This window comes from Martes martes (assembly GCF_963455335.1).
Source record: "Martes martes genome assembly, chromosome: 10".
Taxonomy (NCBI): domain Eukaryota; kingdom Metazoa; phylum Chordata; class Mammalia; order Carnivora; family Mustelidae; genus Martes; species Martes martes.
This window is the reverse complement of record NC_137898.1, coordinates 69,330,679-69,357,847: the sequence shown is the minus strand read 5'-3', so window position 1 is coordinate 69,357,847 and position 27,169 is coordinate 69,330,679. Positions and strand designations below refer to the sequence as shown.

The 27,169-nt window shown below is 39.4% G+C and overlaps 1 protein-coding gene across 1 annotated transcript in view; it reads left to right on the top strand.

The window, feature by feature from the left end:
• Positions 1-9,307: 9,307 nt before the first annotated feature.
• Positions 9,308-27,169, top strand: part of DLG2 (discs large MAGUK scaffold protein 2) — a gene marked incomplete at its 5' end in the record, with an annotated part of 887,937 nt that continues 870,075 nt past the window's right edge. The window contains one exon of the mRNA XM_080815305.1: positions 9,308-9,385. Within this exon, the coding sequence (XP_080671431.1) occupies positions 9,308-9,385 (78 nt within the window). The remainder of the gene's footprint in view (positions 9,386-27,169) is intronic.

Sequence of the window (27,169 nt, the reverse complement as noted above, 5' to 3'; positions counted from 1 at the left end):
GTGGGTTAAGCGTCTGCCTTTGGCTCAGGTCATGATCCCGGGGTCCTGGGACTGAGTCCCGCATTCTCCCTCTGCCTCTCTCTCTCTCTCTCTCATGAATAAATAAATAAAATCTTTTAAAAAAATTTTTAAATTTTTTTAAAATTTATTTATTTGTTAGAGAGAGAGAGCAAGCGAGCACAGGCAGACAGAGTGGTAGGCAGAGGCAGAGGGAGAAGCAGGCTCCCCACCGAGCAAGGAGCCTGATGTGGGACTCGATCCCAGGATGCTGGGATCATGACCTGAGCCGAAGGCAGCTGCTTAACCAACTGAGCCACCCAGGCGTCCCTAAAAAAATTTTTAAACATGACTGTATAATTTCAGGATTCATTTGAGTTTTTCTTTTTGTGAGAGATCTATAAAATAAAGAGAGACTCTCAAAAGACTCAAAACAAACAAACAAAAACACCTGTTTAGAAAGCTTAAGAAAATATTTATTTGGCCCAGAAAGGAAACATTTATGAAACTGAAAGTTTTTAAACTTATGAAAGATTTTACAAGGGTTTGGAAACTGATTTGTTTTCCTGATTAATAAAATTTTAAAAAAAGCAGTGAAGATGGTTAAATAAAAAACATAAAGAGTTTTTTTTTTTAAAGATTTTATTTATTTATTTGACAGACAGATCACAAGTAGGCAGAGAGGCAGGCAGAGAGAGAAGGGAGGAAGCAGGCTCCCTGCTGAGCAGAGAGCCTGATGCAGGGCTCAATCCCAGGACGCTGGGATCATGACCTGAGCCGAAGGCAGCGGCTTTAACCCACTGAGCCACCCAGGTGCCCCCATAAAGAGTTTCAAAAAGCACTCCCTGCTTCTTCATTATAGTAAGCATAGGTCTTCTTTCTAATGTTTTTTTTTTTTTATTTCTTGAAAATTAGAGGATGAATAAGAATAAAAACATGGTTATTGTACCCATTGTGTGCGTCAGGTGCTGCTCTAAATTGTTTGCATGTCTTATTTCATTTGACCCTTATTATCATCACAGAGGTATAGTTTCCATTATTACCCCATTTTATGCACTCAACATTTCTAGTCCAAGGTCACAAGTGTGGTAGTGGTCATGATTTATATCGCTGTTAATTCTAGGTAATTAATTATTATATGTTAGTGACTTGTGAATAGCATTTTAATTAAATGGCTTCCTGGAATCTCTTGCACGAAACATTTCACAATACATCGTATACCTAAAATCGTCAGACATGCTTATTAAATACTAAAAGCTCATGGGCAGCCCAGTTAAGTTCTTCAGTTTGTTTGGGGGTTAATCGAGAGGCATGACAGTTTGACTTGTTTGAGTTTGTATGAAATGATGGCCAGGACACTGATTTCTTGGGCTGACTGTGGCATCCCAGGGGTACGTGGGACTCAGTATGAGCCTTTGGAGTGAGAGTGTGGGGGTTTTGACGCCTGTGCAGGGCAAGACAGTTGACCTTACAATTACCAAAGGAAGAGAAATGAAACTAAGACCCCTGCATAAAACTGAAAACTGAAGATAAAGTCATTTAATGATAGAGTTTCTAAAAAACTTTATTCATCAGCTCAGGGAAGAATAAGGAAGTGTGTTTTTATTATGTGTAAAAAAGGAAAAAGGTAACCTTAATCCTTTTGTGTAGAGAGAATCACGCTAAGCCAAATATTTAACATGAAAGTGGTTCTGGGCTAGTAAAACCTCTGGGCAACCAGCAGAAGGATATGTGAATTATTCTGTAACAAGAGTCATATAACAAAAGTCCCTAGAACTCCCACAGGAGGTACAGTCTTATCAAAGAAGATTTTAGAATAAAAATGTACAGTTACATACAGAAACTATCCACCATGGGTGGGATCAGCAGGTTAGTCTTCCAAGAAAATTAGGTAACAAGAGTAACCAATAAAGACCTCAAATTAAATGTTTTAATCTAAAAACATAGTAAAGGAAGGAATAAAAAACATAAACTGAATACCCTTATAAAAGACTGGGTGGATTAAAAAAAGCAAAATATAGAATCTCTAGAAATTAAATATATATATAATTCATTAAACATAAGCACTCTGTAGGTAGATAAAACAATAGATTAAAACCTAAGAATAAAACAGTAATTAGAGCTAAGAATAAGACCCTGAAAATAGCACAAAGGAAAGAAGAGTAAGAGATATAAGAAGCAATAGGATGGGTCAAACGAAATGGTCCAGAAAAAAATATTCCAGGATTTTTGAAGGAGAGAATGGAGCGATTGAGGGAGGATACTTGAAAAGACTGCGAATTTTAAAAAAATAATCAGATTAAAGAACCATAATGAGTTCCAAGCAGAACTTTAGAAAAAACAAAAACAAAAACATTGTATTAAACCTGTAGTTTGACAAAGACAAAGAAAACAAAACCTTCAAACAAACCAAAAAGAGATATTGTTCTTACAATGGAACGATTTGATTGACAGCAGACAGCTTCTGTAAAAATAGATGCCAGAAGACAGTAGGAAACAATATGTTCAAAATGCTGAGGGAAAAATCACTGTCGATCTAGACATTTCCATTTACCAATGCTATCATTCAAATTCTAAGCTGAATGTAGGCCATTCAGGAAAAATATAAAAAGGTTAAGCGTGTTCAACCATCACAAATTTTTTCTGGAATAAACTATAACAATATACACATCAGTAAGAAGTTTAGGAGTATTCAGACGCTAAAAGTAATGAGGAGAAAATAAACTGATAGAATGTGAGAGTTATTTTGAGTAACCTTTAATTATAAAAAAATAAATAATGATGCTGATAATGACTGATTCGGTCAGGAATGGCACTACCACAAGAGAGAACCAAAATATTATAAAATAATAACATGGAATATTGGATGTAGTATTAAAATGATCAATTGTACAACTTTATAAAAATGAATAGCCCCTCATATCACTATCTATTATAAAGCATATTAATCAAGATAATGTGGTATTGGTCTAAATAAATAAAAACAAAGCAATCCAAAAAGAGCCCAGAAACAATTATATGCACATTCATATAATCTGAACCTATTACTTAGGAACATTATGAGTCAGTAAGAAAAAGGAATAACATTCTTATACACCAGTAGAATACATATATACATACATACATACATATGTATGTCTACAAACAAGTGGCCATATTTTGGGGGAAAGTAAGTTCCTATCTCACACTATAAATTAAAAAAAAAAAAAAAGAAGAAGAAGACTTACTTGTGAAAAGAAAAAAGTTGTTTAGGAGAAAATGTAAGATAATGTACTTATGTACTTGGAATAGGAAAAAAATTCCTTGAGATACAAAAATATACACACATAAAAGAAAGTATTGATAAATTTCAGTATATTTAAGTTTTTATAAGGACTCATATGTGTATGATAAAACATAAATGAAGTTTAAAAAGAGTCACAGGTTGGGAGGGGATATTTTCAGTGCCTATAATAAGAAATCGGTATCCAGAATACATAAAGTAATTTTCCAAATGCATGAGATAAATATAATTTAATTTAAAAATGGGCAAAGGCAGTGAGTAGAAGAAAGTTCAAGTTGCCAATAAACATATAAGATGCTAAGTCTCACGAGTAATCAAGACGATGTATATCCAAACATCAGACACTAACATAAGGCATTATGTTTGGAAAAAATTAATAAGTCTGATTATACCATGTCATCTAAAATATAGGGCTTATATAAACTACTAATAATGTGAAATAGTGAGAAATTTTTAATGAAAGTTCAAGATGGACATACCCTATGATCTGTCAATTATATTTTGTAGTACCTACTGTAGATAAAGTTGTGTGTACTTAGGTACAAGAATGGTTAGTGAACATTATTTTGAGTTGAATTTCAGGTAAGGTGGAGTGAAGTGGAGAGATTTTGTGAATATGATAAAGGGTTTATTTATTTAAAATGAATCAGAATCAAATATGGCAAAATGTTACCGCTTATTAAATCTGGGTGGTAGGCACGTGGGTGTCATATTACTCTCTTACATCTCTAGATGCTTAAATATATCACGATTAAACATTTAAAAGAAAGGGCGTGTGAGATACGGAAATATTGAAGAATTAGTTTTGATGATTTTGAAAACAGTAAGAAAGATGTAGGTTTACCCCATCATAATTAGAGTCAATAGGCTTATTATTTGTAGCGATTCCAATATTTTTTCCACACTTATCTGTGACTGGTTGTGTCTTCGGGGTAGAAAGGTATCTCTGCAACTGGGTCAGTTTGTAAACATTCATTTTGATATACATACATGCAGAGAGATTTAGTGATTCCTTTGCCTTTTTTTTTTTTTACATTGGCACTAATTATTGTGCTTTTTCTAGCTAACATTAATTACTGTGCTTATATCCTATAGAAACCAAACAACAGTTCTTTCCTGAGTTCCCCACATTATTTTTCACACATCTGTTAGAAAGCCATCCTGCACTGAAATTTCTTTATACATCTGTGCTCCCAACGCTATAGGACTCCTTGAAAGGGGGGGTTATACCTCATTAATTTTGGGGTCCCTAGGAAATAATCAACACATTTTTGTGAAAAGATAATTGCTTACCTTTTGAACCCTACGCTAATAACACTAATGTATTCCCATTGTAGAAGACACAAATATTACACAACCATACAAAGTGAAATGTAAATGTTTCTATTTTCCTTTTCTCCTACTCTCTACAGAGATAACTGATATCAACATCTTGGTATTCCTGTGAATTACATTACATATTCTGTTTCTATTCCTTTAGTCATAAATTCTATGTAGTTTATTTCTGACACCCGCTTTCTAATAACAGGCTAATATCAGATGTTAACCAAAGGGCCCTAAATATGAATATCAGGTATGCAAGCAACTCAAATATTTGAATGGTTATTGGTTCTTTACATTAACTTGTTTATGTCTCAAACCTGTATTTTCTCTGGTGTATGTTAAATACCTAACCTAGATAGCTCTTCAACCTACCAGCTACTAGCTTCTAGAGATTCATGTTTACTCAGTTTTTATAATTATCCGTGATGTGTTTAGGTGAATTTTAAAAAGAAATCACTCATGTGTTAGGCAGAAAATGTAGTTGTGTAATACTTAATGGCTTGATTTAAACATTGCATTTACCTCAGAGGAGGCTCACACAGTGTGTGTGTCGAGGCATGAACCCAAAGCTGCTTAAAAGGATTAATGTTGCATCTCCTAGTCAGCTGCACTGGTAGGCTTCTGTCATATGAGAGGTATTAAAAATGAAATTATAAAGGAAAAGATCTGTCCAGGTACTGATGAAATACAGATGGAAAGCATCTGAAAAAACTTGTTTCCCTTACACAGCAGAGCTGCCAAAGTTATTTATCTCCATCAGCAGAGCAATGGTTGGAGACTCTTAGGATTCCTGTGGGCAGCTGCCACCTTCTCGGTAGCAGACATGTGTGCCCAGAGAGAGTCCCGGAAAGATAGTTGTACAGCTCTGGCAATGACTTCATTCCATTGACAAGACACCAAGACTGAGCTTTCCAAAAACTTTTACAACTGAAAATTTGTGGATTTGCTTCTATTGCCTCGTCTAGTCTTTGCAGTTTGAGGCTTTTCCTATTACGCCATAGACACATTCAACAAGTAGAGTTTGAATATCTACGTTGTGCTAAGTGTTCACATAACACGGGCCTGGGTCCCCAGTACAAATGACGAACTCCATGCCTATTTCTACCCTTTCTACCTCCAGTTGCCTATTTCAGGTACAGTAGTTACTTTTCTGATTTTTTTTTTTTTAGGATTTTATTTATTTATTTATTTGACAGAGAGAGATGTGGGGGAGAGAGCACAAGCAGGGGGAGTGTCTGGCAGAGCTGGGAGCCTGATGCGGGACTCATCCCAGGACCTTGGGATCATGACCTGAGCTGAAGGCAGATGCTGAACTGACTGAGCCACCCAGGAATCCCGTTATTCTTGTGATTTTTAAAGTTAAATCTTAGCTGATGGGCCCCAATGTATTTTAAGAACTCCGTCCTGTAAAAGTTAATAAAACCGCTGGGTCAGGCGTGTGAAGAAGGTCATTAAAGGTTCAATTTAAAAGCAAAACCAACCAACAATATGATCAAACATCAAAGATCTCTCTAAGCTCCAGTTTTAGTGACTTAGGAAGTCTTCTTTTGTGAAGAAAGTGCAAACATTATTTTCTGATCTGGCAGTCCCCTCAGAGTAAATTAACATTCTTTGATTCCCTTTAGATATCAGTGGTTTGAAAGCTCAACATTTTTTTTTCTCACCTCTTTATTGACGAATTCCATCTTAAAATATTAAAAACAGGAATTTCTGCTCATTAATTTAGGAAGACTTGCTCTCCCCTCCTCTTTCAATCTACTTTATTCTATTCACGGAATGGTCTTTCAACTAAAACGTGATTTGAACAAACTTGTGTGAAGGAATAATGAACACCTTTAGCATGATGGCAATATTAGGGTAGGCTGAGGTCCTGCTGAGTCGCTCTTTGAAAACCAAGCAGGAGTTATCATTTATTTATTTGCTGGATTTCTGTGGCACTTTTCCTCCAAAGAGTACAGGGTGTGATGTGGAGAATTTTGCACAGAGGCTGTCGGAGAGTGACAAAAGGAAATTCAAGGAAAATCACATTCATAAGAAGCGGGAACACGTAGCAAAAGAAACAGCAAATGGCAAAACCAAATCGTAGGTGGCAGTTGCCCATGTTGAAGAAGGTAGAAGGATCTGGGTTGCCCCAAGGGTGCTGCTGTTAACTTTTCAGAACACAGAGTCATCAGTGCCCCTCTGAACACTACACCTGTCTGTTCAGTACTCACATGAAGACTCATAATCAGAATCATAGACTCATAGGGCAGGGGGGAGCCTTAAAAGTCATCTGCCCAATTGTCTTACTTTACAGTGAAGCAAATCAAGTTCAGAGAGAACAAAGAGATTAGAAACAAAGCTCTAGTTGGAATTCAAGTCATTTATCCATTCAACAAATATACATTGATTTCATTGCACTAAACACTGTTTTTGGGGAGGGGGGTGCCTGGGTGGCTCGGTCGGTCAAGTGTCTGCCTTCAGCTCCAGTCATGATCCCAGGAGCCTGGGATCAAGTCTCACCTTGGGTTCCTTGCTCAGCAGAGAGTCTGCTTCCCCTTTTCTCTCTCCCTCTACTTCTCCCCCTGCTTATACGCTCTCTTTCTCTCTCTTTCATATAAATAAATAAAAATCTTTAAAAAAAATAAATTAAAAAAATAAACACTGTTTCAGGCATCAGTGTTACCTTAGTGAGTAACACAGGCATGGGTCTTGACTGTCACTGTCCTATCCCACACTGCCTTGTTCTGCCTCCAGTTGCCTACCAGGGCATCTGGTATAGGAATCCTGCCTTAGCCATGCTTTTGCTCCCAAGGTTTCAGTTATCTGCAGTCAACCACCACTTGAAAGCAAATAATCCTCTTCTTGACTTATGGTGGGAAGTTTGGCAGTAGCCTCATGCTACGTCACTTATCTCACTTCATCTCGTCATGTATCATCTCACATTACCACAAGAAATAGGGTGGAAACACTACAATTAGTTATGTTTGAGAGATGATACTCATATAACTTTTATTACAATATAACTGTTCTTTATTACTAGTTATTGTTAATATCTTATTGTGACTATACATTAAATAACATCATAGGTATGTATGTACAGGGAAAACATCTGTATGTCGTAGTAATAGTATATGTAGGGCTTGGCACTACATATATCCATGGTTTCAGGCATCCACTGGGGATCTTGGAATGTGTCCCCCACAGATATGGGGGAGGACAATTGTATATCTTACAAAAGAGCTTGTGGCTGACTGAAGACCCAACCCTCTTTGAGAGTAAACCTCAAGTGACTTATATTGAGAGAAGGGAATTCTTTTCCAGTATCTGTAAGTGTGTTGACGTTCTCTGGACCATTGGTGCTCTTAGGACAGTTCCTTCAGGTCAGCTGGGAAACATTTACTGGATTGAGTCTCATCTGTATTATCACTGGAAGGAAAGTTTTCCTTGTCAAGATGAGCAGTCTAATTTTGTCCTCTAGCAAGATGGGTAAAAGCTTAAACGCTATTTCTCGTTGGAGGGAATGTTTGTCCCTTAAAATTGACTTATCTTTAAAATGCCTCACATAATAATCTAAGCCCTAATAAGATACTTGAAGTTGAAAGCACCTGGTGGTAGAATCAAATGCGAAAATTCTTCAAAGGAGCACGGTTTAAGAGTTGCTGTAAATCTGTCTTCCCCAAAGTGATATTACAGTCCTTCATTTATCACTGGATATTACTGCAAGAAAACTCTAGGCTTAAAAAAAAAAAAAAGAAGAAGAAGATTGCCCCATTTTAGTTTAAAGGTGGATTTAAGCCCCTCTCCATCCCCCAGTCCCCACGTTGAAAACCTGTTCTTATAAAAGAGGCTTCTGTTGCTTTAGAGGTAGAACTGATGGGTTAGGAAACGAAGGACCTTTACCCATGCATTTGGGAGTACACTTTTTTCCTGCTCACTGTGCCCTTTGACCCCAGGCCAGTCCCCGAATAAATAAAGCGTGGCTCTTGCAAGCTGTAGATAAACCTGGCGATGATCAGAGATAAGACTTTCCTTGGACCAAAAGAAGTTGAGGAGGGGGCAAGGGACGGACATTTCTGTTTCCAGCCAGCCTGCTAGTGGAAATTCTTGGAGCTTCAGAGCAGGATTCAGGCTCCAGGGACACCTGTTTGTGCCCACAGGGCCAGCTCCGTGGTGGCCTTGCCTCTTCCCCTGGCCCCCCTCACCGAGCCAGGCAGCTCCTGTATTGGCTGCTTTACCTGCGAGCCTGTATGTGAATCTGTCTTTTCGCGGCCACTGCCTCCAGCACGTACTGTCAAGACAGAGGGAAGCCAAGCGAGGAGTGCAAATGCCGGAGCCTAGAGCGGGAGGTGAGCCGCCTCCCGGAGTTGACTGCGGCTTCCCTTCCTCCTGACACACATGGAGTTTGGTGACGGTGCCCGAAGAACCGCAGACGGATACTTCGCGGCTGGATGTGTGTGAGCTGGCTACGGAAGGCAGCACCCGCCTCACCCGGACCTCCTGCTGGCAGGATGTAAATATACCTGCAGACCGGCCAAACAGGACTGCCCTCCCCCTCACCCCCTCCTTCCTCCCACCCTCTCCCTCGGCTAACCAGCATGAGAGGAACTGAGAAAGCAACAGCCTGCAAGTGACAGCTCCAGCCGGATTCCGTTTGTCTCTGAGCCGAGGTGGGAAGTTGATTGTGCAGCAGCTTCATCGTGAATTCCTGCCATTGGCATCGCTATGTTTGCCTCTATCTGGTATGCCAAGAAGCTGGGTCGCAGGTTCGTGCACAATGCCAGGAAGGCAAAATCAGAAAAGGTATGGAATGAGCGGGGATGAAGATTACCTTTCCGATTTGCCAACTGCCTGCTCTGGGCGGCTAGTCTGAAGGCAGACGCAGTCTTTATTAGCTTGGGATGAGAACCTGCTTCTCACTCTGAATGTGGTCCGTGCCACTCACGGGAGGGCTAACTCTTGGAGCTTTGCTACTTGAGAAGGGAGCAGTGGGGGTTAAGCAGGATCATCTGCTCATCAGAATATTAGGTGAAATCATCAACTGATAGACTGGCTCGGCGGAGACTTAATATTCCTTTAAATGACAGGGGGGAAGCAGTTGAGCTGCTGAAATATTTGCTTCTTCCAGGAGCTCTCTAGTAAACTTGTTGCTATCCTGCGTTATTTTTATTACTACCGTGTTTGGTTCTGAAGGGGGCATTATAAATCCCCGAGCTTTTCTCCAGTACTTGTGTCCTAGTGTGTGTCCTAGGAACACATATTTGGGACTCTCATAACATTGACCAGACTCCAGAGGGGTGTTGGGATCTTTTCAGATCCACTGAACCATCATTTCAAAAGTGTTTATGATGAGTAAGAATTATGTTTATCATTGGGGAGCCATGGCCATTTAGAGAGTGGCTTTTTATTTCTTTTATTCAGCATGACTAGTTTTTCCTTCTAGAGAAACTCTGTGTAGATTTCCCTCTTTAATTATCTTCCTCTAAGAAAATAAAATGGCCTGTAAGTCTTGAGATGCATTTCAAGCTTTCATCTCTAATTTGTCCCCTGCTTTCAGAGGCACTGACCAAACTGCCACATTTAGGAAATTCTGTGTCCAATTTGATAGGTGTTGGGAAAACTTCCTTGGGAAACAAAATTTTGTGAAACTGAGGTTTTTCCATCTTTCTCTGAGGCTCTTTGGTCCAGTCTCCTTCCTGCCTTAAATCTCCTGGTGAGATTGCCCCAGAGATGGTTTTTCTGAACTGTGGCATAGTCCTTCCTCCCAGCTGCAAAGGTTCCTTCACTTGGACTTGCTATTTGTTCCTTCAGAGTGGAAATATTGGCAACATGAAAAAGAATCCAGGGATAAACCCGAGATATGACTGTTTGTAGTATGAAAAGGGAAAACATTATTGGAGTTCTGACTTTAGGGTTGTAGCTTTTTTGACTGTCTAGATCTGAGGATTGTAGAATGATGACAGACTTGTTATTTAATGGCCCTTTTGGTGAGGGAAGAGGGCAAGGATGGGGTAGAATCGATCCCTTTCCTATTCTGTATATCCCAGGTGACAAGGTTGCAAATGTAATTGTCATGAACCAGCAGCATATACATTGAGCAATTGGGTTTGGGGGTTGGGTGTTTTTTGTTTTTTGTGTTTTGGTTTTTTTTTTTTTTTTTTTTTGCTTCTCAAGTGATTTTAAGGAAAGAGACTTGTAAGTAGGTCTTTTATTGGAGCAAATGTTTTGAAAAAGTGCCTTCTTCTTATGAAAATTATAGGTTGTATGGATGAGAGGACTGTCAGGACCACAAATGGCTCTGAAAGCCACAGGGAGATAATGCCTTACGCCAAATTAGTATGCAAAGAAAAGTTGAATCTCCCAGTGGCACTTAATACAGACTTGGGCCTAAATGTGGAGAACAGCAGTCTGAAAATGCTTTGTATAGGACCTGAAAGGATGGTAATCCAACAGAGTAACATGGGCTTCTGCTTCTTGAGAGTGGGGAGAAGCTAGTAAAGGGCCTTGATATCTGCCTCCCTTTCATTTCTGTGGTGACTGGTGCTTAGGACCGGTAAGAAGAAACCAAATGTAGAATTAATGGCTTTAAATTATTTATTTCTCTTACTCAGGGAGTAAGGAAATCAACATTGGAGAAATGAAGTTTTGCAGAATTATAAGGACCAAAGGAAAATTATTAACTCAAATGCCCTTGTGCTAGCCAGGGGAACTAAGAGGAGTTAATTTTGAACACCAGGTGATGATAGCAAATATGAAAATAGCATCCTCCCCCCCCCCACCATGGGTTTGTATTCACAATGTTCTTAGAATAAATTAAAAGGTATGCTGCCTTGAACAATGAAGGCCCTCAGTTAATGCTTGGTATATGGAAATAGTTTATTTGTTCTTTGTACCTTATTTTATTACATGCCTTATTTAAACTAACTATTGTGGATTAATATTTTGTCTAATGAGTTCAGCAATAAAGTTTAACTGGGAAGACAGTTAACAAATGATATTGCAAGCTGAACAAATTCATATAAAGTATTACTATAGCATCAGAGATCACATAATTGCAAACATGGAGGGGGATATAAAGTGCTGCTGACTGTATGTTGTCATGCTTTATTATAAAATGGAGGAAGATGAATAAAATCAGATGATTATTGAGTTTCATCTAGAGAATGGTATATTTAAATGTGAAACAACTATTACTAGATTCATAGCATGTTTAGCATTTGGGGGTATAAATCCGTGTCACAGATAGTGAATGTGGTTTCATTTTAGTACCCTTTGTAAATTTTGGCTTTTTTTTGCAATAGGTAGCATAGTTTTATTTTCTCCTACTCTAGTAAAACAACCTGCACCCATCATAGCCCATCAGTCCTATTTTAGCATTCAGGTGTGGTCTGAGAAGTGAATTCCTCAAGGCTGGGGTTAATTGAAAAGCTAATTGGGAACGTGCAAGTCTAAATGCCATCCCTAAACATGCAGTATGCCTTATTCATGGTTGCCTGGTCTACTGTTTTACCTCATGCAATGCCAATAGAATTAAATAGCAGCATGGAATGTAATGACAATAACAAGCACAACAGTAGTATTAATGATAGCCCTCACCCACGCACATTATACACCAGGTGCTTTATGCCTGTCATCTTCACAGCAATCCTATAAGGTAGAAATCATTTTTCTTGAGTCCCAGAGAGACAAGTAGCTCGCCCAAGGTCACTGAGTTAGTAGTAAGTGTCCATGCTGGGATTTGAGCCCAAGTTTACCCAAGCTATTCCAAAAATGACTCCTTGAGTCTACAGCACTCTCCTCCATCCACCTGTCATTCACCTGTCTTGCCTGAATGAGGTTAACCATTCCTTCTTACCTTGTCCCTCTCTTTTGATATAAAAATTCAAAAGTCATGAGGTTTAAGAATCAAAGTTATGGATCCTGTAACTCAGTCCCCTTATTTCTGATAAGACTCTACCTAAGCTGTCTTGAATAGACAATCATCTGTCATATTATTAAAAACTTTACACTCTTTGTCCTCTTTAGTTGGGTAAGTATAGCAAGCTATCATCCTGGCACCTATGATTCCTTTGAAATAGCTAGTAATTGTCATATCATCATAACCTAAACATTGGCATTTGTACTCATAGCTTATCCTAATGAAACCAAAGATGTCTTTCATCAGAAAGAACCTAAATGCTTGGCAATTGCAGATGCATCTTCTTTTAGAGTGAGTCAAAGATATTAGGTGATTCACATTGTCATTTTTCCAAAAAGAAAACCAAAAGGTTCTTTGTTATTCTTTCATTAAAAAGACAGTCTGTTCATACCAATAAATTCTTTGAACAAAATTATTTTAAATGTGATAATATCGGGGCACCTGGGTGGCTCGGTGGGTTAAAGCCTCTGCCTTCGGCTCAGATCATGATCCCAGGGTCCTGGGATCGAGCCCCGCATCGGGCTCTCTGCTCAGCGGGGAGCCTGCTTCTCCCTCTCTCCCTGCCTGCCTCTCTGCCTATTTATGATCTCTCTCTCTCTGTGTGTCAAATAAATAAAAAATATCTTAAAAAAAATAAATGTGATAATATGAAATCAAAACCAGCTGGCTAGAAAAGAATACCTCTGTTCTAGTAATTATTCTTTTTTTTTTTGACCCCATGTAATTAATTCAGATGTTAGTGTCTTACTTTTATGCCTTTTGGTCACATTTTGACTTAAATTGCTTAATTTAGGCCATCTCTAGATTGTATTACTCTAAAAGGGCAGCTGAAGAAGCTTTAAGATAAATTGAAATACAATTTCTGTTGACATAATAATATGCAGAAGTAGAAGACACTTGAAATTGTGAACCTTCACTGCCCCATCAACATTGCTTCTCTCATTTGTTTTCGTTCTCATCTTTATATTTAACTATTTTTATTTTAAGTATACACCCTGAAAAGATGCATGATGCATTTGGGAAAGACTGGCATCAATATCCATCATCTAATAGACACAACTGTGGATGAGCTTAGCAGTGATATATAACCTACAAGTGATATGACTGAGCCCAAGTATCCTGATATTAGGCCATTTTTACCTTAAAGAATTCCGTAAGAACCATCACACTGGTTCTACTCTCCTTTTCACCTAAACCAAACACATTTCTTCAGCATAAACTAAAATGGAAAATCAACTAGTAATGCATTTGCTGGCAGTATGGTCAACAAGAGACAATAATATCCTGGGTGACCCTGGCATAACATGAAAAGCATTGGGCTTTAGGTGAGGACCTGTAAGGAGGGATTTAAATCAGTCCTATTCTTGGCTATCCAGCCTAAAGCCGATCATCTGGGCTCTTCTAGGCCTCAGTTTTCTTATTTGTGGAATGGAAGTAACACCTGTGCTTTAGTAGAATGCCAGTGTTCTCAGGATCAACCAAACCTCTTACCGCGGTCTGCAAGGCCAATCATGGTATGGCCTCTGCTTTCCCCTCTGCCACTACACCTTGCCCCTCTTCCAGGACACGCTAATTTCAGCATCCTGAACTACTTTCAAATCCCTGAATGTCCCATGCTTTTTCTAGCTTCTAGGATTTTTCTTTGCCTATTTGGCTGATGAGCAGACCACAGGCTAGCCCTATGCCTCACTAATTAATTGCACGCCAACTTTAAGTAACATTGCCATCATGAGGAAACCTTACCTGGCCCCTGCAAGCCCAGGATGGGTCGTCCATTGGCTCCCACAGCTGCTTGTACATTGGCTGTAATCGTCGTTCCTTCCCTGTATTCCTCATCCGAATGTGGATTCTCCAAACGAAGGACTGTTGCATCTTGTTCCCCTTATTTCAAGGCCTAACAGAATGCCTGGAATATGCCTATCTCTCATAAGCTATTTCATTGACTCTAGGTTGTCCTCAGTTGCAAGATGCTCCATTATTTCATGTATTATTAGGGAAAAAAAAAAAAAGATTTTCAATGGAACTTTACCACATCATCAGTTGCAAGATGCATCTTGATTTCAGAGATGTTCAAATATAAAAAGAAAAGTTTATTTTTAGATTCAATGAAGTATGGCATAGCTGAAATAATGAATAATGAATGGGTTTATTTTGAGGATAAATGAGTTAATATAGATAAAGTGTTTAAGGTTACACTTGCTATCAAATCGCTTTTATGTCTTTGCAAATCATAACAGTACTTGGCATAGGGAAATTTAATAGATAATCCTAAAATATATCACACATTTTATTCTGTGCTGATGAGACTCAACTGGCATTATTTGTCCTATTCTGGATTTAGGAAGGTAAATGAAGAAAGGGAAAATAGAAATGAAGGTTATGGAAGAAATGAAATGAAAATGAAATGAAAAGTAATCAAGCTGGGACCGTTTAGATTGCAGAAGAGAAAGCTTACAGAGCCTCCTGGCCTCTAACTACGTGTTTATATGTCTAAACAAGGAGAGTTAACTTCCACTGAATTTTTTTGGTGAGCTGAGAACTGTGCTAACATGAAGATCTAGTGAGATAGTTACCATTCTTATGTTTTTAGAGCAAAAACACATCACCAGGTAGCTGGGATTAGACACCACGTCTGACTCTAGACCTCAAGCTCTAAACCAGTAACGATGCTCTGTATGTATGTGTGTGTGTGCGTGTGTGTGCATACAGTACATATAGAGTACTGTACATTATACAATATGTGCTGTACATTGTACTGTATATATGGCATATGTTTACAGTGAGCTAGATATCAAGTTTATTTTTCCCTGTAAAAGATCAATATTAACATAAATTTAAGTGCAAATTCAAAAATTTAGCCTAAGCATAAGAAGCAACATCCTGATGTTGAAGACTCTCCAATCCTTAGTGAATGATAGGATCTTCCTACATCTATTTTTGCCTCATGGCAGATTGAAGAGTAGCCTGACCCAGAGAGAGATGGACAGATTGTCCTCTCAGGTCCTTTTCTTAGAGCCTTCTGAGTCTTTGAGAGCTCATCGGTCGTGAGCAGCAGCATGACTCAGCGCCCGTGTCTGCTGGCTGTGGTGACAGAGAGGACAGGTGTTTGTCCACACCGAATACAGCCCTGCAGTTCTCCCTTGTCACCTGGCAGGTGAATCAAGCAACATAATGGACAGGAGCACCTGTTCGGAAGTCTCAGCTGTGCCACCCACCCTGGAAGAACCCAAAGTGCAGCTGTTAGCAGGACAGGGAGGGAGACAGAGGGGAAGGGCAGGATAAGAGATGTGCCAAAAGGAAGGAGGGGGAGGTGGGCCAGAGAGGAGGATAGCAAGTCACAAAACCACTGTAAAATTGTTATTAATAATGATAATGCCTTGCACAGTGACATGGACTTTACATGCATCATCTCATTTAATCCTCACTACAACCTTCTATGGTAGTCTTATTTCAGCTCCCATCTCCCATGGGGAAACTGAGGTATGTAAGTGTTGCAGAATTCGTCCACAATCATAAATCATGAAACTGGCATTCAGGGCCAGAGCTAGCTGAATCCAGAACCTATCACCCTAACTCTTTAAACTTTTCTTGGGTTAGGTGAGCCATTGGTGAGAAGGAACAGACCAACACAGCAGTCATCTTCTCATCTACCCGAGCCTCATCTCTATTGAATAACTACGTGGCTGGAAATAAGACTGGATTTTTCACTGGCGGTCCTCCAGGAATCAGATATCCAGATAGTTTAATTTCAGTGCGGTTTATAGAACTTAAGTTGCAAAATGGCTTTTTTTTTTTTTTGGTCTTGTTTTGTTTTGTATCCTTTAAAATGTTATTCCTCAATCTGGTATCATTCAATGGTATTACATCGAATGGTGAAAATGGAAGGGGAGACTCCCATCTGGTAAGATTAGCTCAACCATGATGATTCTTGTAGAGATAAAATTGGTAATTGGATAAAATACACATCTTATTTACATATGTACTATATTTTGGGTATTAATAGAGAAACCATCTCATTTTAAATAATGCTTTGTAGTATTCACTAATTCCATCTGAGGTAGTCTTGTTTCCCCAAATAAATTATTAAGTTGTTAATTAAATTATTAAACCATTGTAGACTCTGTCCCATTCTACTGGGACACCTAGGATATCGTAGACCCTAATAAATCCTGGCTGAATGATTGAATTGTATAGAGGACTCTGAGCTGTATGGGGATAAAGACTGGATTAGGAGTCAATAGGCCTGTGTGTCATCTACTCTGTCCCAAGCACCTGTCCTTCGCTGGCTGAGTCTCTCAGTCTCTCTGGGTTCCTCATCTGCAGTCAGATTCCTTTCAATTTTAACATTCAGTGCTTCTAATTGTGATTTGCTATAAGTCTGCAGAGTCCTTCAAGGAGAGGATTTGGTCTTATTTGTCTTTGTGCTTCTGGCACCTAGAACAATGCCTAGCATGAAGAAAACTTAAGAAAATGTATGTCAAATGAATATACAAAACAGATCTGGAAAGTCTTTAAGTTTCAGTAGGAAGAATATAGTGGAAAATCTACCTGGTTTCAAAGTGGGAGCAAGATAAGAGACACTTCTTTATTGCCTTTTTTTTTTTTTTTTTAAAGAAAATGGGAATATGACACATTGGATAGCTCTGGGGTAGGAAGCTCTGGTTCTTTTTCCTTCCCACTCTCCATGCCACTAACACTGAAGTGAAACAAACAGTAACCAGCAGAATACCAGAGTTCTTTTCAACTACCAACAATGATATGTCAAACTGTAAAATTTTCCAGCTGCTTTTTCCTATCTGCTAGAAGATTGCAGGCTTATATTTGAGTGTGAAATGTTTGTTTTTTATACCTTCTCAATCTGAAAAGTCTGGTTATGTAGAGAATTCCCCACCCCATTTGCTGTGGACTGAATGGTGTCTCCCACCCCAAATTCAAATATTGAAGCCCTAGCTTCAATGTAATTATATTTTGAAATGTGGAGGTAGGGATTTGGGGAGATAATTAAGATTGAAAGAGATGCCAATAGGGAGGTCCTGATCTGATAGGATTGGTGGGCTTGTAAGAAGAGAAAGATTTCTCTCTTCCTCTCTCTCTAGGTCTCTTTCTCTCTTTCTTTCTCTGTCTCTCTCCCTCCTCTGTCTCCTCCCCTCTTACTCTCTCTCCCTTTCTACCCCTTGTTTCTTCCCTTTCACACCTACTTGTTAGTCTAGGCCACTCTGATTTACAAACAGAAACGATTTGCTTTCTATACCATCCACTCCACCGTTCCTCAACACTGACTCTGAGAGAAAGTTTGTACTATGAGGGGGGGCATCCAATTTTTCACCATCGTTTACAGCAAAGCATGATGAACAGGTCTGAGGCAGAAGTCAGTGACATTGGTGTTCACTTTCATAGTGGTATCAAACTATGATGCTATTTAACATGAGAAATTTTGGTGACTCTCTAGCACAGGAAGAGTGGAAACTAATATGCTGAGCATGAGGAAAAATTATGTTGGATGTGGGGGACTTGGAAGGGGGTTGCTGTTTGAGAAGATATAAGAGAATAAGAAAAATACTTTTCTTTCTTCTCTGAACACCATTCTGGCCTAGGACTTATATTCATGTCATTGTTTCTTAAGTTCCTTGGATAAATCCTTTGTCACCTTCACTGACCTCTTTTCTTTATACATTTTGTGAATGCTCTTATTGACACACCCAAGAACAACAGTATGACAGTGGAAAACAACAGCTTTGAGTTCAAATTTGACTCAACACCTTATAGGTGGGTGACCTTAAGCAAATAACGGCATCTCCTTAATTATTAATGTTCTTACATATTTAAAAAAGTGGTAACCATCCTTGCCTGGATTTTTTGATTCAATTGAAAACTACATGTAGGGGCACCTCGGTGGCTCAGGGGGTTAAGTCTCTGCCTTCGGCTCGGGTCATGATCTCAGAGTCCTGGGACCGAGCCCTACACCGGGCTTTCTGCTCAGCAGGGAGCCTGCTTCCCTCTCTCTGCCTGCCGCCTCTCTGTCTACTTGTGATCTCTCTCTCTCTCTGTCAAATAAATAAATAAATAAATAAATAAAATCTTAAAAAAAAAAAACAACTAATATAAAGCATCTGGTCCATTGTAAAACACTTAATATTTCCTTCCTTCCTCTCTCTTTCCCTCTCTCACTTCCTTCAGTCCATTCATTTTCATCCTCTACATCATTCCAGAAGGGATACAAAGCAGCTTTTGATAACTTTTTCATTAGTGATACCTCTTACTCTACTACTCCCTTGGGCTTCAGAACAGACTTGCCCTCCCATCCTAGTTTTATAGAGTGAGGAGATGTATAATTATGTCCCTGCCGCTGGTTAGAGGAGAAAAATTACTGAGGAGAACATCTTACGTGAAAATTATCAGTACACTGACTCTGGGGGACTTCTTGGTTTTGACTTCCTTTTTAATAAATAAGTCCTAGGCCATTTTTACAAAATATCTCCCCCCACCCCACCAACCCTGCTCTGTCTTCCACCTTTCCCATGCCTCTCCTGTCTCAACACACACCATGCAATTTTTGAAAGAGTGATCTGCGTGTTTGGTGACTGTCACTCAAGGCACATTCCTTCTTCTTCTTTTTTTTTTTTTTTAAGATTTTTATTTATTTACTTGACAGAGATCACAAGTAGGCAGAGAGGCAAGCAGAGAGAGAGAGAGAGAGGAAGCAGGCTCCCTACTGAGCAGAGAACCCGACGCGAGGCTCGATCCCAAGGTCCTGGGATCATAACCTGAGCCGAAGGCAGAGGCTTAACCCACTGAGCCACCCAGGTGCCTCAAGGCACATTACTTCTTATTTGAAGTGAAGTGCTGTGTGCTGAATGACTCAAGATGCTCATCTCCCCGCTGGTGAATGCATCACATCACCTTTGTAGCTTTATTTCCGGTCTTGGAAGAAAGGGCGAGGGCAAGCTCCATATATTGCATTAATGAACACTTATTACGAGTCATTACTATGACCAGTCACTATTCTAAGGTTTAACGTGTCCTACCTCAGCTAATGCTCACAATAATCCTATGTGCTAAGTACTGTTCTATCCTCATGTTTATAGAGGAGGCACAGAAAAGTCAATTCATGTGCCCAGAGATGCACAATTAGCATTAGTTTTAGAGGAAGGATTTGAACTCATATCACCTAGATCCGAACCCACATTCTTAACTACAGTGCTGCATTATTGCCCATGTCTTCCAAGTGAGCAAACTGAGCCCCCAGGAAATGTGAGATTGGGAAGTTTCTTGCCCAGTGTGGGTGACAGGCAAGCTTTTGGGATTTGAACTCAGATCTTCCAAATACCAGGTCATCCCTTCTTTTGGCCAGAGCGTTTCAGTTCCACCCACCATTGAGACGGTTGGTTCCACATCTATTTCCCATGATCTCTCAAGGAACTTTAAGCACTACCCTTTTAGTCGGAAATAAACAGCAGCTGGTAGATTCCTTCCGTTTCACCAAAAGTATTATCGGTTTGTATTCCTGTTATTGGATGGTGGTATTAATAACGTAAGATGATATTTTCAGTAAATAATCGTTTCAAATTCACTGTGACTTCTGAGCCCTGTTTCCATTAAAAAAAAAAAAAAGTTATCCAACAGGATGGCATTTGGAAAACAATTCCACACCAGTGGTTGCATTAATTGCTACTTTGAGTGTTCCTGCTGTGAAATGAATGGAGCCACTTTGGATCTATTTCTTAGAAATAACTATCTTTATTACCTCTGCTCTAGGATGCACAGTTTTGAGATTTTTGGAGGCAAATATCTTCACTAATCTGTTTCTATTTTCCGTTTTCATTCCGTAAGTAATCCTTTTCATTGTTATCACCATTTTTAATGTTCTCAGATTGAATTTATGGAGGGCATGGGATGTTATAGGACGTTTTTGCCTCTTGCTCTCTCAGCATATAACATTCAGTTAACTCCCCAAGTGTAACATTTTGAATATCATGTTTAATTCAAATATGATCCATTATTTTATTAAAGTTTTTCTCCCCTTGCAGAGCTCTAGAATTTGCAAAAGCTTTATGGAAATGGCTTATGCGACACACAAATAAGAATTTCTTTTAGTATTAGTCATTTCTCCGGTATTTTAAGAAAAACTGGAGGAAATGTAATATCACAAAATGGTGCTTATTTGCAGTTATGAACTCTACTATGCCTTTTCGAAAACAAATTTAAATACATTTCCAATTAATTTATGCTTCTATCTCCTCATTTCTTATAATTCACCTGTCTAGTTGTCCTGACAGATTCAAAATCATATTTTTTCCAATGTTTCCAGGTTGACCCCCGGCTGGCCATAGGAAGATAAAACTCTAGAAAATAAATGAGTTCACTGTGGCCTCTTAAGTCGATTAAGAATTTAACAAATACTTATTTGCCCTTTGTATGGAACAAGGACTTATTTACACAGTATTGCTACTTCTACTACTGTGTGGGGATTTATAAAGGGTACAGAATGATCAAGCCTCAGTCCCAATGTTGAGGAAGTTCAGGAATAGATTAGGGAGAAAAGAACATACACAATTAAAACAAACTCCTAGATGTGCTTTCCAGTATAAATAACTTTTGTTTCTGTTGCCTTGCCAGACCCTCTGCTTTTTCGCTGAATCTTATCATTCTAGAGCTGTGGGATCATGCCTGATTGCAAACCACCTGGCTTACCTCTCATACTCAGAGCCCTACTCTCCAAGTTTAGAATAAAACACACCTGGTCTGACTATGCTCTTAGGTAGCACACGTGGATAGGCGTAGTGTTCTTGGAAAGAAAGAAGAATGCCTTAAATTAAAGTAGGCTTTCTTACTTTTAATACTTCTGTTAAGATATATCAAGACAAAAGAGTGGAGGATTTCAGAACACTATTTCTGAATCCAGTGTTCCTGGGTTCAAATCCCAGCACCGCTACTAACTCACTGTGGGACTTTGAGCAAATTACTGAAACTTTCTGGGTGCTTCAGTTTCCTCATCTAGAAAATGAGCATAACATACCTCTCTTGTAGAGTTGTTATGAGGACAGAATGAGGAGATATTTATGATATAACAGGCATTATCTAAGTGCTTTTAACTAAGTAGTGTGGCACATGTCATGTAAAAGAAAGAGATTTGGGGGTGAGTCTGGTTGTGTGGAACCTCTCAAATGAGTGGCCAGTTCTCCCATCTCATACTCTGATCATGATCTTGACTTATAATAGGACTGCTCTGAATTGCTTCATAATCATGTGCTCTACAATGTTGGCAGGAATGGGCATGCAAATCTCTGCCCCCATACAGCAACCCCAAGCTTTACTGAAGGTGCTTTTAGAAAGTGGCTGTAAGCTACAACCCTGACTTGAAGCCACTGGCCTCGCCACAGATGCTGGGACTACTGCCATGTGGTTGTTGAGTCATTAATTTGAAAAGCATCTACCCAAGAGTGTCTGCCTTGATATCTACCCAAGAGAACATCCTCTGAGGAGGTAGGGCAAGGGCCTCTAATTAGTATAATGAACTTCTGTCTTCCCAAAGTACCAGCTCTGCTTTTGGAAAAGAATCAATATTCATCATCACTATTTGTTGCTCAGTGATACAGAGACTTCCATGTGTTTCTGTGCTCTTAGGGCCTGTTCAGTGCATGTGAGAACATTCAAATACCAGAAGATGGCTGACTTTTGCATTTTTAATTAACATTCTGTGTTCTAGAATGCATATTACCTCTTTTCCATGTCATACCTATTTATAATTAATACAATTTAACCACTGCTTGAGCAAATAGCTTGTCTTTCTTAAATAGAACTATTTCCTTTTTTTTAAGGAAAATAGCTATTAACTTTGAGTAACTGGTAGAAAAAAAATCTCAACAATCCATAAGTGTATACATTTGGTAGGTGCCTTACAATATGCTGGGGAGCTGGGGTGTGATGGTGAACGCGGCCTGTTCAGTACTCGAGGGATATATTGTGTGGTGGATGAGGGAGACACTAATAAAACCTGAATATAGTCCAACTGTGATAAAATAAAAATAATGTAAAATACGCCATTTTAATCACTTTTCTTTTAAGTTTACAAAGAGTGACATTGAGTACATTTACAGTGTTACACAACTATCACCACTATCCATTTCCAGAATTTTTTTCATCCCGAACAGAAACCTTATACCAATCTGAGTATGGTCTTAGTGTAAAAACATTCAGATTTTCCCCATCTGACCTTCCTAAAAAATCTACTGATTAAATTAAAATAGTTCCATTTACCTGTTAAGGCTATTCTTTTTTTTTTTCCTTAAGATTTTATTTATTTATTTGACAAAGAGAGAAATCACAAGTAGGCAGAGCAGCAGGCGGGGTGGGGGGGGAAGCAGGCTCCCCACTGAGCAGAGAGCCTGGTGCAGGGCTCGATCCCAGGACCCCGAAACCACGACCCAAGCCAAGAGCAGAGGGTTAACCCACTGAGCCACCCAGGCGCCCCTGTTACAGCTATTCTAAGAGTGTTTTGGAAATACTTACAAATACCTGAACTTCCATTATTTCTTTGAGAAGATTTTAAAATGTCCCAAGTAATGATGTTAAACATTTTGCTCAAGTAATGCAATTTAATTTTGGCTGCGTACCTTTAGCTTTACTAAGATTAGTAATTAAATATTTAGTTATGTAGTAAATTAGCAATGGCACATGATCATTGGAAAGTAGGTACTCCGTTTAGTGCAGCATAAATGTTTTACAAGGTATTGTAATGTAACTAGTAAATTAATAATGACAATTTGGGTTTCAGCTAATTAAAATCTTCCTTAGCATTTATTAATTTGAGGATCTAAAGGAAAACAACTTTGACAGTGATGATAGCTGTTAGATGGTTTAGCTGCACTAACGATAAAATTGGGAACATAGAATATATGTAACCAGCTGTAAAGATAAAAAGTCACTTTCCAACCATCTCCCTTATGAAATGTTATTGACAAATCTAAACAAGGATTCAAGATTCAGTGAAGAGAGAGACCTTGTCATCAACTTCATACCCGTATTCAGTCAAAACATTTTTAATGAGAGCTGACACAATTGCAATAGCGAACCCTCGGTCGCAAGTGCCCAGAGCTGAGCTAGATCTGTTGAAATAGCATCATATAATACAAAGAATTCAGTTCAAAACCTTAGATTATTATGGCTGGAAGCTATTACATTAATATATAATAATAATAATAGCTGATTATAATGTGTAATATATAACAAAGCCCTTTTGTAGCTGAAGAAATTGAGGCCCAGAAATATTTGGCTTCATAAAGTTAGCTCTTTCATAACCTAGGTCTTTATTTCTTTTCATATAATAGAAACTACATAGTAGGGAAATGTGAAAAACATGTCAAAGAAGGTTTATCTATGTATAGTCACTCAATCTTTAGTTAATTCGGAAAAACAATGTGGTTTGGATGAGGAAGCATCAGCTTTAGAGTCCAAAGGACTTGCACTTGAATCAGCTTTGCCTTTTACAAGCAGGCAAAGTTACTTAACCTCTTGGGGGCTCAGTTTTTCCATTGATGAGATAGGGATAAAAGTGATGAGTTGCTAGCCTAACGATGCTGTAGACAGGAGGTGTGTGGCATTCGCTCCATTTATTCACTCAAAGAAATAGCAATTGGAATTCCTAATATAGTCTCAGTTAAAGGTATAATAATAAAAAAGACATAGTCTACCCAAATATCCTCCCTAGCTTCTCTGAAGGATTCAGGCTAGTGAGGGAGAGAGCTGTGCAAGTAGACTATCATGCAGCATGACAATTCAAATTTATTCAACCAAGTTGTGCAATAATAGAAGTACTATAAAAAAAAGAGGTACTATAGATTCATTTCTATTTGGAGGTATAAAGGGAGAAGTGGAGAGGAAGAGATGGGGCCACAGGGGGCCTCAGACAGGCGATAGAGCTTGGGAAGAGTCTAACAGGACAAGAAGGTGTCTGCCAAGCAGACAGGGTGAGGGAGGTCATTCTGAGCAAAGAAAACAGCTTGAGCAAAGCACAGATTCCTCAAAGAGCGTGGCCTTTTCCTGTAACAGCAGGAAGTTCATCATGGCCTGAGCATAGAGTGCACACGGGGGAGTGGGAAGAAGTGACTTTGGAAAGGTCGAATGGGGCCAGATGGTGAAAAGGCTTGGTTTGCCATCTGAGAAGTTTGAATTTTATTTGATGAGCGATGAAGCTCCGGTGTCATGGAAGGTTTGAAGGAGGGAGGGAGAAAAGGAGGAAGAGCCAGACAGAGACAGAGGGAGAGGGGACAGGTTTGACATTAGATTCAGAGTTTGGGAAAACTGATCTGGTGGCCGTAAGGAGACTATATGAAAAGATGAGCAAGAGTAGAGGTGAGGAGACGTTTGGGGAGGCCTTTATAGTGCTCTCAAACTTGATGTATATCAAGATCACCTGGAGGGCTTATAAAAACAGAGGTTGCTGAACTCTACTCGCAGAGCTCTGGATTCTGTAGAGCTGAAATGAGGAACAAGAATTTGCATTAACAAGTTGCCAGGGGCATCTGCTCCTGGACCCTGCTTCTAGAATCACTGCCATAAAAGACGATAAGGGGCTCACTGGAGCCTGGATAGAGGCAGTGAGATAGAAGTGGTTAATGAAATCTGGTGGTGAGGGCCTTGCTCGCTGATGAGCAGCACCCGTGTGATACATACTTCCCCGCTGAGATTTTGCCGGGATCTTCTGCCTGCGCCTGAGGCACTCGAAATCGCTGGAGGGTATGAGGGGAATTAACGTGCATCAGCTGTTGCCTACCAGGCTTGGAGTGGGTCACGGTGACCTGTGGCCTCCAACGAATGTTAATGCCAGAAAGCGCCCTGAGAATTTCCGAACTCAAATTCCTTTGTTCTAGTTGTTGTTAAATGAAGAAATCAATTCCGAGTGCAGAGAAGAAAGAGACTAGCCCTGAGCCATGGGGCCGTTGAATGTGGGGAGACTGGTCCCTGATGGAAGGCGCTGCCGAACAGCCTTGCCTTTCGGTCTGGGCCGCGTGCACGCTCCAGCTTCGGGAGTGGGCCAAGGGAAACGAATCTGGCTGCTCTTGAGCTGTTCCACTGGTTCGTTTCTTTGAAAAGTAAGTGCGTACTTGACTAAGGAGGTTCATAGCATCTTTTCTTTTGGTTGGACAAGGCTTTTCTCTTGTTTGTGTGTATTCGGTGCTGGTGTTTGTTTTTGAGCCAAACATGAGCTCTCTAATTACCTTTCATTATAACCAAGGTTCCTTTGTCATGTCGTCCCATTGTTCTGATGAAATGGGCTTCATCTGCTGAGTGTAGGGAAAAGGTTTTAATTGACATAATTAACTCTGGGGTGGTTACCTTGGATTTAAAAGAGGCGGTTGATTCTTCCAGAATGTGAGGGTATTGCCTGACAGGAGCCAAGCACACTGTGTGTAATAATGAAGGTGGTTTGGGAGGAATTTTGTGCTCTTAATTAGGAATGAGATGAGGTAGCCTTCTGTCGGCGGGAGGCTCAGGACACAGAGCTGAAATTGCAATGAGTATAATGGGATTACCTCACACTTGAGACATTGCTCTCACTAAAGGGGGCACAGAGCCATCCCTTTACAAACCTGCGCTAGTGTGAGGTGGGGTGTGGTAGTAGGTTGTTTTGAAGAGAAAATTGATTGTGTAGTTTGAAGGATTGTTTTTTTTTAGTTCCTCCTTCTTTTCTGTGTGCATGTGTGTGTTCACAGCGAGAAGAACATAAAAATATTTGCCTTTCTCCATTATTGTGCTCCTAATGGAAGGGCTTTTGAGGGTTGTCTCGTATATGAGACAGTATGTTCAGGATGCTCTAAATGATGTCCGGAATAAATATATTGTACTTCTGTAAGCACTTGGTGTGAGTGCCTAATATTGCAGCTCATAAATGTTTACTAAGATAAAATATTATTACATTAGTCAGTGTAAATTTCTCCCAGGTATAGGGATAGATATTGAGCTGATACTATTAAATGCAATGAGTGTTTGGAAAGTATATATAGAATTCTGAACACATTTTAATTTCAAAGGAAGGGCGGGTTTGAGTTAATTAAGCACCAGGGACCTTATAAAAGCCACCAAATTAAGTAATCTCTCTCTCTCTCCCACCCTTCCCCTCTTTCTTTGCCTCTGTCTCCTGTCTGATTCTTTTCTCTCTCTCTTTCTTTATCATCCGTTCATAAAACTTTAAGTACATGCTTATCAAGTAATGTGTAAGGCACAGTCCGTTTGCTAGGACCAATAAGAAGCAACTTCTGCCCTCAAGGAGTTTACATTTTAAATAAGAGGCAGGCAAATCATTCATCACAAAGCAGTTTGTTATCTCCAAATGAAAACCCAAGAGTTTTGGGTACACAAAAGAAGGAACAAATAGGGGCATCTGGGTGATTCAGTCAGTTAAGCTCAGGTTTTTGGGGCTCAGGTCATGATCCCAGGGTCCTGAGACTGAGTCCCTCATCAGGCTCCCTGCTCAGTGGGAAGTCTGCTTCTCCCTCTGCCTCTCCCGCTGGCTTGTGCTCTCTCTCTCCCACTCACTCTCTCTCTCTCTCAAATAAATAAATAAAATCTAAAAAAAAAAAAAAGAAAAAGGAAAAAGAGGAACAATAATTCCAGCCTGGGAATAGAGAATACTGAAAATGAACTGATCATAAAGGACAGAAAGGATTTTA